The sequence below is a fragment of the Haemaphysalis longicornis genome, unplaced genomic scaffold (genome assembly GCF_048455015.1).
Source record: "Haemaphysalis longicornis isolate Haplotype H1 unplaced genomic scaffold, Haemaphysalis longicornis Haplotype H1 scaffold_10, whole genome shotgun sequence".
In the NCBI taxonomy this organism is placed as follows: domain Eukaryota; kingdom Metazoa; phylum Arthropoda; class Arachnida; order Ixodida; family Ixodidae; genus Haemaphysalis; species Haemaphysalis longicornis.
In genome coordinates, this window is record NW_027526204.1 from 127,547,764 (window position 1) to 127,559,272 (window position 11,509).

The 11,509-nt window shown below is 46.8% G+C and overlaps 1 protein-coding gene across 1 annotated transcript in view; it reads left to right on the forward strand.

Annotated features, from left to right (window-relative positions):
• The first annotated feature begins 2,422 nt into the window (after positions 1 to 2,422).
• Positions 2,423 to 11,509, forward strand: part of LOC144159280 (transcription initiation factor TFIID subunit 2-like) — a 46,303-nt gene continuing 37,216 nt past the window's right edge. The window contains exons 1-11 of the mRNA XM_077690674.1: positions 2,423 to 2,618; positions 2,756 to 2,810; positions 2,917 to 2,988; positions 3,432 to 3,523; positions 3,681 to 3,799; positions 4,358 to 4,455; positions 6,440 to 6,483; positions 6,606 to 6,800; positions 8,993 to 9,095; positions 10,143 to 10,261; positions 10,992 to 11,105. Of these exons, the coding sequence (XP_077546800.1) occupies positions 2,557 to 2,618; positions 2,756 to 2,810; positions 2,917 to 2,988; positions 3,432 to 3,523; positions 3,681 to 3,799; positions 4,358 to 4,455; positions 6,440 to 6,483; positions 6,606 to 6,800; positions 8,993 to 9,095; positions 10,143 to 10,261; positions 10,992 to 11,105 (1,073 nt within the window). The 5' untranslated portion in view covers positions 2,423 to 2,556. The remainder of the gene's footprint in view (positions 2,619 to 2,755; positions 2,811 to 2,916; positions 2,989 to 3,431; positions 3,524 to 3,680; positions 3,800 to 4,357; positions 4,456 to 6,439; positions 6,484 to 6,605; positions 6,801 to 8,992; positions 9,096 to 10,142; positions 10,262 to 10,991; positions 11,106 to 11,509) is intronic.

The following is an 11,509-nucleotide window of genomic DNA, read 5'->3' on the forward strand; positions in this document are numbered from 1 at the left end:
GGCCGCGGCGGCCGCTTTTCTGATGGAGGCGAAAAGCAAAAACGCCCGTGTGTACGAGATTTCGGCGCACGGTAAAGATCTCCAGGTGGTCAAAATTAATCCGGAGCCCTCCACTACGGCGCGCCTCATCGCCTGCGTTGTGTCGGCGCGTTAAACCCTACAATCAATCAATAAAGTCTGTTTCTATGAAGGAAAACTTGACATCCACCTCAATGCAGCCTAACGGCTACAAAGGGAAGCTGTTTAGCTTTCTCAGAAACTTCGCAGTTGAAAAAAAATTCGTCTTGGTCCAGGCTGGAGGCCCGAAGGTCTTTTTTTTTTGTTAATAAATTTTTCCATATGCTGAACACAAAGTCCCGAGTTTTCATTCCAGACGGGTGCAAGAATCTGGAGAGAGAGAGAAAACACTCGTGAAGGAGTGGTTGAGATTTGGCTACAGGTGGGTATCTCCATCCAGGGCCCCGGTCTCTTCCGCCCCTCTCTCTCGAAGAACCAAGTCCCTCTGAACGCCAGGTTCGGAACAGGTCAGAGGTTCCTCCCATGTCAGCTCGAAAGTTTTTGTGGTGTTGGCTTCTGAGGGCCATATAAATTGGCTTTAGAGAAAATGGTAGCTGGTCCCAACTGTTTTATGGTTAAATTCCCAGCTGGGAGCAGCTGGTCCTGTGTTTGGGGAGTTTTGTTTTAATCTGTTGCAGTGCATGAGCTTCTGTGACCGTGAGACTTTTATCAAGCTTGTGAAAAGAGGCTCGATTTCTCTGGATCTTCAGCATTTACCCGAAGTTGTTGGGAAGCGGTTGAAACTGGGGGGGAGGGGGGCATTTACCCGAAGTTGTTGGGAAGCGGTTGAAACTGGGGGAAAGGGGGGGGGGGGAATTACGCATATACAGTGTTGCTGTACGTACGATGAGGTGGGAACGGCGGTGTAGATTTCTGAGCAATATGCAATGGGCTATGTCACCTGTGCGGGTACTATACAGAGATTTTTCGGAATCGCCCAACAATGCAGTGTCATGGTGGAGGTGGCCCATAAAAATGCGTCATACCCACTAAGGGAGATTGGCCCATAAGAATGTTTTATTCTAGGAAACCAATTAGATAACACAAATAGGGGCGCCGAAGAAATTATTTAGTCAATTTGACGAATAGAAAGAGGAGAGGAGCGGGAACTAAAAGTCAACCTGGTCTGAAGCCCTAGCACATGGGAAGAGGACATGAAATCTCAGAAATAGATGAGCAGACAGCGTCTTTTGCCCCCAACAGACAAAACCGTCTGCCTGATGATAATGATTAATTTTTTGGTGAATCGTCAATAAATTCACCGATTCACCTACCCCTCAATACCTCAACGGTAGCAGTATGGTCCCTACAAATCTTTCTAGGGGGAGGAGGGGATTGAGGAGAAAACACTTGTCTTGTCAACCACGATTATGCGTGTTCACGCAAGCATAGAGGCACAAGAGCAGAGTTAGCTGTGACCTGCATAGAGTTAATACGGCGACCTGATTCCAATAAGGAGAAAGTTTTTCAACTCTATGCATTGGCTAATGAGATCAATCCCCCTGATTGGAATGCAGTAACGTGGCTATCTGGACGTGTTGGTTTAACATGATTAGGAGAAGACAGCGCGGTTTACACACGGACACAGGGAAGAGTACTTGACTTTCTGCGCATGCGCCGTGTATAAAAAAACTATAAGGGCAAACTTCGCATGGCGACGCAGTGAAACATCCCCCTCGCGAGGGGCACGATCAGATGCAGAGCATTTCCGGGGGCGCACGACGTTAAGTAGTTTGCGTTACGTTAATGTTGTTGCACTTGTGGCAACTGCTGACGAGAGAGCGCTCGTCAGCAGTAATTTGAATGAGTCAAGGATATAACGCGCGTTCGTAGCCTCCCATTCTGTGTCAGCTTTGTGGCGCAGTGGGTAGAGCACCATGTGCATTGCGTTCCGCCCGCAGAGTCGAGGGATCGAAACCAGGCGCCGGATAGTATTTTTTTTTTATATAGTGTAGGGGGAGGGGTGCGGACTACGACTAGACTACGGACGCCTACGGATGTCAACGCGGGTGACATCGTGAGTTACTGAAATGCTCTGCATTTAAAACCCAGGTAAGCGTGACTACTGTGCGTATATATAGGTGTGTCTTTTTTTCATTAAAACTGTTGGTTCAGCGCTCGTGTGTGTCAAGTACTCTTCCCTGTGTCCGTGTGTAAACCGCGCTGTCTTCTCCTAACCCCTGATTGGGTTAGGTATGTGTATACCGCGTTTGTGCAGGCTGTAGTCATAACTGGCGTCAGAAGAAAAAAATAGCTGTCCTAAGACATTCTATGGCCTAAAATATTTGATCAGCGCAAAAAAAGCCGTTGTCACACAAAAGTGCCATCATTTACCTTGGTGGCATCGGCATCGAAGCGGACATCACGCGTATTTCCAAGATGGCAGCGTTGTGCTCTGCTCCGTTGCCGCCGTGATGTTTTCGCATCTTCCCACGTTGTTTACCTAGGATAGCGCATACCAACGCCTGGTCGGCGCACCTGAAGACGTCCGAGAAAAGCATGACGCCCCTAAAGATGAAGAAACTCGAAAAGCCTCACGAGCATCAACGGCTGTACAAATTATAAGTATCTCGCTTTCATCATACCACCGGTGTTCAGATGTTGCCAAACAAAGTTGGCTGCACTGCCTTTCCTTTTAGTGACAAAAGCGTTGATGCTGACAACAGAAGTTGGCTTATGTGTTTCTTTCAATCTTCACGTCTCATCAGGTGCTGTGCATCACAAGCATCAATTTTCAACGCCAGTCGCTGATTGTGAGTGCAACCACTTGTTTAACGTGCTGCTTTCGGTTCAAACTTATGACATGTCATGCTTGCTTGCGAGTAAGCACAGTGAAACCATCATTCTCATCTGGCGCAGGGTTTCGTCGAGTTGACGCTGATCCCTACCAAGCCCGACTTAAGATGGATCAGGATCAACTGCAAGCAAAGTCATATCCTTTCTCGCTTTGCTTGTCGTACTTCTACGGTATTTTACTTTTGCATCGTCCAAATTCTGCTGCCGTGAATATGTGAGATCGTGCTGGATATATTGTATACCATGGTGAGTGGAGTGCAAGTTCGCGCGCCGTCGTTCTCAACCCAGCCGGTTCACGTCAAACGTAACCTTACCTAAACATAGACAACCAGACCTTAGCGCAACAAAACACAAGCCATGCAGCCTACGCTACTGTTTTAGTGCGTTCCAAACATGCCCGGAATAAATGATGCGATGCTCGCGCAACAAGATACGTGCGCTTACGTACCATCGTGTTGGTCACAGTAGGCCTCCTGACGTCACACCTGAAAGTACTATTTTTTTGTTCTCATTAATAGTGCAGTTTAGAGATGACCAGTCATGCCGCCGTCAATATCATTTCCCTTAATAACCATCCACGTGTCTACCGAATCCGCATCAACGACCAGTTCGAATGCACCTTCCAGTACAACGATCCGACGTTGGACGTATGCCCAGGAGACAACAAACAGTACGTGCAGGACGTAGTCCTTCACCGGTGCTGTGTCAAAAAAGCACAGGGATATTCGGTCATTTGATAGTAGTTTTGGTCTTTAATCATAAGCAGTTTATGTTAGGTGATCTCCTGGCAAATTAAGTCTGCTTCTGCCTTCTAAACCTTTTTCTAGGCGGAACATCGACACCTTTTCAGCTGCTCACATGGCAGCTGTTAAGTCGGTTGACCCTGGTTATGGTAATGGGGAGCTGTCGGTACGCATTCCGTCAGAGGCATCCCATCTTGTTCAAGGTATGGATTCACACTTCATGACTTCACCTTCTCTGTTTGATGAGCTGTGTCAATGTTTTTTTTTAGGAGCGATGCCCCTTGGGATTGGGCAGTTGGTGTCTAATGTTGTAGTCGTAACCGCCGTCTCATGTAGTCACAGTACTAAAACACCGGGACAGTCATTTACACCTCACGGTAGAACGTAACGCATACTAAAAAAATGCACAGGCCCTGGTTCACGCCTATCGCTAGAACGCTGCGTAACACGTACTAAAAAAAAACAAAAAACACCGGGACACCTGTTTACGCCTCGCGCTGGAACGCTTTGTAACGCGTACTAAAAAAACACCGGGACACTCGTTTACGCCTCTTGCCAAAACGCTGCGAGCTTTAAAGACACGAGACTTTTGCAGCAAAGCTGTATACCTCTACTCCCCAACGGTTTCATCTCCGTTGGCAAAAACGCCAAGGATGCGCTTACGCACTGCATGCTTCGCCCCTCCCCAGGTTTCACATTAGTGAAGATGGCCCGAGATTTTTTTTCTTGATTAATGATCTCCTCCTCCCTCTTTCATACAGAAGGCAAGCCGTTGCGTGTCAGCGTTGAGTTCTCCCTGGAGAAGCCACAGGGTGGCATTCATTTCGTGGTCCCCGAGTGTGAAGGAACCCTTGCCGAGGTAAGTTTGAAAGACCTGGTTCACTAGACACAGTGCGCAAACACTTTTCATATCTTTTGTGTTTCTGTGTCTACATTTACAGCCAATAACTTGTGACAGTAAACATATATCAGCATAGGGATCTGAATTTGTAGCGTGCTGTCTGTGAGATACAGTAAAGCCCGCTTATATCGAACAGCACGAGGATTGTAAAATAGTTCGACATAGCGAAAATTCGAAATAGAAAGTGAAGCAAAAAAAACTTACATGAAAGCAATCTTGCCCGCGGAGTCACGAGCTAACGCTGAGCTCTTACCACCCTGCAGTTCACTATTGATACGACACTTTGTCAGAAAGAAAACAATCATATATTGGGGTGAAAGAACTGCGTGAGTGTAGCCTGCTTCTTGGAGCACAACGCGTTGCTGGTGACTGCTTGCTCCACGGTATCTAAACAGTCGACAAACACGAGACCGCTAATGGCACTGCAGTATTGCCGTAGCAGGGCCACGGCAGCGACGGCTTCGCTCGTGCTCGGAAGCGGTACGGAGTCCTCGGCGTCTTCGACAGAGCGGAGACAAGCATGGATACAAGCGAATAGCGGCGAACCCAGCGAACAGAGCAAGTGCAGGCAGCGAGTGGCGCGGACTTGAAGTTCGGTGACACTGCAGCGCGCATCACCCAATGTGCCGCTTCTGGCTCCAACGGCATGCATGCGTAGAGGTGGTCCACTCTTCCACGGCGGCCACAACTGGTTTGGATGAGCCCGAGCTCGCGCGGGAGTCGCAAGCGACACCTGCCACCGCTGCGGTCTGATGTATTGCGGGAAAGCCTGCCGCATGCCTAAGGAGAGCGAAAAATTCTGCGTGGGAGAGTTTGGTCTATCCATTGTGAGCAAAATCTTGTTCGATATAAAAAGTTTTAACTGCATGTCATTTTTACCAGAATTATACAAGGGTTTGGTATAGGCAATAATTCGATATATCCGTGTTTGCTGAAAGCGGGCTTTACTGTAGATATGCTCTGATGCCACACTGTTCGGCCAGCTTGGCACCTTGGCTGGAGCTATGTGACAATTTTTTTAGTTAAAAGTCAAGTTATCGGCATTAGTATAAACATAGTGAGAAAATGGCTTGTAGACTCAGCCTCTTGACATTATGCTCTATACTTTGCGCATAACTACGTTTTCAGATTGTTAATTTAAAGGAGTAGTGACACGAAAATTCAAAGCTGAGATAACTTCGCAAAATCCTTCCTTTTTATCTGGAGATATCTCCCAGCAAGTTTCAACAGTAACCGTTCAGTATAACATATTTTAAACCCATTTTAATCTCTGTCCGCACGAGAAAGCCCAGAGTGGGCCAGCATGACATCATCTGCTCCTTCCCTCAAACGTCGGGGCTCCCGTGACGTAGCCTACGTGCTGGCTGCAGTTGGCGTGCGCTGCTATGCCATGTGTACACATCATGGTTTTGGGACTGGCATCCATGCCGCCTGGGCGTGTGGGGATGGTGAAAAACCCTCGGCCGGTCTCAGCACGTGCAGGCGCTCGCTCGCGCACGCGTCCAGACACGCAGCGGTGCGACAAGAATGGTTACGTCACGGGCACCCTCCTGTCATGTCGGCTGCTCGGAGTTCGATTTGTTGAAACTGGAACAGACACGAATAAATGATGCTGTTAATGCACTGCGAACGACTGTCTAATGTGCCATTCTATGATTAGTTGGCTGGCAGGCACGCATAGCAGCGAAAAAAACGTAACACCAAAATTTCGTGTCGGTACTCCTTTAAGTAAAGCGGTATTTAACCAGGTGATTCGACATGGGGGTTAGCGGGGGGATGCATCTTGTATGCTACGATGTAGGATATAAAGTAGGTGTGCGTACAGATTTCAGTGCTGTAATCGATGAGCCTCCTCACCACTTTTGTTGCGGTGGTTTCTCATCTTATGTCAAGCACTTGACAACTTTCGTTGTAAAAGTGCTTTATTTTTACTCTTTTCTAGCGTGGTGTCCATGTGTTCACCTATGGCCACGAAAACTCTTCGAGGTGAGTTCCTCACGTCGCCAAACAACAAAGAATGGATTTGGGTGACATGGAACCAGAATGGTTTAGATTCTGTGGGAGAGGGGGTCCATCCTGATGATTATGATGGTGGTGATTGTGTGCAGGTTGTGGTTCCCGTGCATTGACTCGTACGCGGACCCTTGCACGTGGAAGATGGAATTCACGGTGGACTCAAACATGATCGCGGTGTCGTGCGGTGACCTTGTGGAGACGGTGTACACTTCGGACATGCGCAAGAAGACCTTTCACTACACCCTTTCCACACCGACATCGGCGCCAAAGATTGCGCTGGCCGTAGGGTGAGTTGGGGGGGGGGCACTGCTACTTTCGGTTCGTAGAAGAAAAAAAAATAATAATAAAAAAATACTCAGGAAAAGTGTTAACGCGCAACTGGTTTATTATTTGAAATTCTATTGACAATGTACAAAAGAATAAATCATGTATATTGCAACAAAAAAAAAACTTGACAAAATCTGAACAACTTTAGCAATATCTTGACAACAACAACAAAAAAAAATTGATAAGCTTTTTGTGGAAACTGCTATATTATAAATGCTAAGGCACTAATAGTGACCTAAACAAAGATGCTGTTTAATGGTATAGATTTCAAATGGAAGGCGTGGGTTGCAGTACTAAAGCTTGTTTGACTAATCTGAAATTCTTGTAAAAGTTTACTTTCAACCTGCGAGGGAAGGGTTATGCGTAAAAAATATCCAATAAGAAATTATTCAGCACATCTGCAAACTGTTCTTCTTGCAATTAATGAGAAACATCCCTGGAAAAAATGAAAATCCTAGCTCAAAATGTTTTTGAGCTGCAAAAACTGCAAGTATTACGTCTGCCCAACGTCACAAAGTATTAATTTAAGTAGGTCAAGAAAGGAAGGGATAAAGGAGGGGAGCATTAGGTCAGGTGAATAATGCCTATAGAACACTGGCATTAAAAAGGGAAAAGAAATATTAAAATGGGGCATTTGTATCCTTGGTCTCCCCTTTTTTACTTACATAATTGAGACATAGAAAAGGGTTGGTCGATGTTGCTCCAATCATTAGCAAATAACCTCCAAGCAGCAGTTGCTAATTCCCCTCCCCCTTCCCTTCACACGGTCTTCTGAATAAGATGCAGTTTTCTTGCAATGTTGAGATTGCAAAAAAAAAAAAAAAGAGCAAGGCTTTCTGTAAAAAAAATTGGCCAAGTATCTGCCTCAAATGCCGACGAAAGACATCTTTCGTCGACATTTGCCAAGTGAATGCCTCCCTTCGCTTTCCCACTCACCTCTCACGCTGTTCCTCTCCCGTCTCGTTCCTCCCAAGATAACACGCTAGAGGTTTGCTCAAGTCAGTTTAAATTTACAGCGTTCCACTGCTCCACTCCGGGTGCCTTGATGCCAGCGCTGCCGTTCAGCAGAGACGCACGTGAATTGATGCACCCTGCTTCAGCTTTTATAGAACCACGTTGCCCTACTCCATGAGCATTCCAAGCGGAACATAGAACCAATCTAGTGGAACCTTTTGTTACTGTTGCCGTTTGATTTCTTAAAATGCCACCAGAAGCTATAGTGGCGCAGGTGACAGCAGGCAGTAGGGGCAATTAATTTTCAGCTGTGGATTTATTTCGTTTGCTATTGTAAAAATCAAGTATCCAGAATTTTTTATAAAGGAACACTGCAAATATCACTTATGTATTGATTTTCTGCCTTATATTTGTGTGATATCTTGTTGTTGTTCAACAATGTTGACAGCTATGAACATTGCCACCGGACTTAGACATCTGGATTTGGCTGTGGTTATATAAGACTATTGCTCAGCTTATGCTTCACTTTGGCCGGGTGGTTGAATCAAGTCGCAGACAGGCAGACAGACCAAAATTTCTGCGTTTAAGTCGCCCAAGAAAGACTATTGTCTTAAAGGAGCACTGACACGAAAATTTTATGTTACACTTTTATTGCTTTTATCGATGCTTAATGGTCTGGCGAACCTGAAACAGCACTTCAAATACTTTAGCGGGCGATAGTTAATTACATTAAACGGCCTGAAAATCGTTTGTTTCAAATTCCCGCGCTTTCATCCCGAACGGTGCATATGACAGAATCCCGGCCTGACCTCACCGCTTTGTGCGGACGTCACCGGCGCCCGCTTGAGAGGGTGTTGCGCCCGCTCGCCGCTTGTGGGGCCGCGCGCGTAAAGTGACGTCACGAGTTTTTGACGAGTGCATTCGCGTCACTTCTATTGGCTAGACAGGGTGATGTCACGCTGATGTCCATTTGCTGAGTGCCGCTCCGCGCGCTGCTCCGTCGGCGCGCTAAATGAGATCCAATTGAACCATGTTCTTCGCGTTGCAGGCCGCTCATATTTCAGCCAGGGTATTCTGTTGAGTGAAGGAAGCAAACTGTGCAGTAATATTAATGCCGAAAATTGGTGTCAGTGCTCCTAAAAAAAAAAAGAAAGTGTATTTGATAGCCTGGCTTAGACCCCTCTGCCATACTGTGCAGGCCCTTCGAGATCTTTGTGGACCCCCAAATGCACGAGGTGACCCACTTCTGCCTGCCACACCTCCTGCCCCTCCTCAGGCAGTGCACAAACTTCCTGCATGAGGTGAGACAACCCTTTCACCTTCGCTCCGTTGCATGCCAGGGGCCCATTTTTTAAGTCCACATGCCGCCGCTGCTTTGCTGTTTTGGCCGACATCGATGAATGCTCTGTGCGAGCTTAAAACGAGGTGTTCTTGTATTGGAACGATGACTGGTGGATTAAGAAGGATCGAGGCTGATTGGTGAAGAAAGGTGAACTGGAAGCTGGATTGCAAGCTGTGCTGTGTAGAGCGCAAAATGAGCTCTTTCGCAACCCGCCGCGGTGGCTCAGTGGCTAAGGCGTTGCGCTGCTGAGCACGAGGTCGCGGGTTCGATTCCCGGCCGCGGCGGCCGCTTTTCTGATGGAGGCGAAAAGCAAAAACGCCCGTGTGTACGAGATTTCGGCGCACGATAAAGATCCCCAGGTGGTCAAAATTAATCCGGAGCCCTCCACTACGGCGCGCCTCATCGCCTGCATTGCGTCGGCGCGTTAAACCCCACAATCAATCAATCAATCAGAGCTCTTTCGCAGCTCATTTTTAGTGCAGTTATCAAGTGAAGTATTTCGTTGATTTTGTTAGACACCGGCACTACGTTTCTGCAATCCCGCCCAACCTACTTGTAATGTTGGCTGTGGCGTGTTGACGTTTCGGCCCATGTCAAAGATCCTCAGGGGGCGAAAATTAATCCGGAGCCCTTTACCAAGGCGCACCTTATAGCCTGTGAATAGCTTCAGCGAGTAAAATTCTAAAATGCTTTTACTGTGGTCCGCTGTTGAGGTTAAGCCGCCAAAGTGCTCATTGCATGGTGAGTGCAGTGTTATTCGTTGTAATGTGAGTGTATCAGTTGGTGCAACCTGTAGCACTTTGGTGTTCACTGTAAAAGTTCCAGTGCTAAGCATTTACTTTCCTGACATGTACTCGCTGTGGCCGAACGTAATATTGCAGTTTACTGGGATGGAGTTAAATTCAGAATATTTCCAGTGCTTTTGCGCTTACGTTTTTCAAATCTTTTCTTCATTCAATCACTAAAGCCGGGCACTCGTCTGCCCTCTTTTTTTTCTATCTTCAAGGCTTTCGAATTCTATGAAGAGCTCCTGTCCAGCAGGTATCCGTACTCATGCTATAAGCAAGTGTTTGTGGCTGAGGCTTACGTCGATGCCGACCCATATGCAACTCTTACAATACTCAGGTAAGCCTACAGCTGATATTCTTTTGCACTGAATGCGCCCTCGAGACAATTTCGTTGTCAAAGGTCACGAGTGCTGATAGGCTGGCCATTTATTATGAGTGTTGCGCCAAGGTCTTGCTCTCTGGTGTGCTGCCTGTCTCTCCCAGCTGTTAATAAGAGAATTGCAGACTGATGTGCCTTTCTATTAAACATGTGGAACTTTATGTATGCGAAATGCTGTATGCACGATAGTAGAGTAGATAAATTTGTTATGGCAGTGAATACAATTGCTCAGTTCATGCTTACAACCTAACAAGCTGTGCATTTGTCATTTTCTGTTGGGTGAATAAAATTGTTCAGGTGTATAACCACGTTCTAGATTAGTTCTTTACCACATGGACAGTTGTTGTTGGGCTATTACTCAGTTATTGGGGGTAAAGAATGGGGGAGGGTGGGGTTTGGCCACATTGAAAGTAAGCAGCGGCTATCTTGAAAGGTAATCAATCGAAGAGCGCTAACGCAGGAAATGCATCGATGGAAGTGGCTTACAAGAAGCTGAACCGCAACACAGCATTACTACCCACACTTTTATTGGTGTGGTATAACTTTGTGGTGCTTTGCGCGTCATTTAAAAAATTTCGGTGTTGGTACTTTAACATTCATAAACAGGGGAAAAAAAAAAAAGAATCAAGGCAGTTTTGCCTATTACTAAACTGTGGAGCCAACACTCAGTGCCTTTCCTTTTTTACAGTGTCAACCTGCTGCACTCGAAGCACATCATTGATGAAGCCTACACGTCGAGGAAGATCATGGCCAAGGCAGTGGCTGAACAGTTTTTCGGCTGCTTCATCGCCATGCACACCTGGTGAGTTGTTTTAAGTGCGGAGAACTTCAGGGGCTTGGCTTGTCGTTGTAGCTCCCTCGCTGAACCCAAGTAAAGCCACACGGCACTCCGTCGTCGCGGCGTAACGCAGGGGCTTCGAAAGCCAAGCGGTTTATATAGTCATAAGTGCTTGAAACTCGTGAACCACTGGCACTTGTCATACATCTCCCGTTGTTTAATGCAAAGAAAACTGCAGGCACATTTGAGGCAAAATATACATAATTAACCGGCAGCGCCCGCGTATGTTTCTTAGGAATGCTCGTTGGGGTGGTTTTTACGAGAGTAAGCGGAAAAAAGTGGCAGTGCAACGCCGGCACAACGGGGGGGGGAAGGAGAAAAAACGAAAAGAACAGAACTCTCGCTAGCGCAGTTTCAGGCAGGGGATG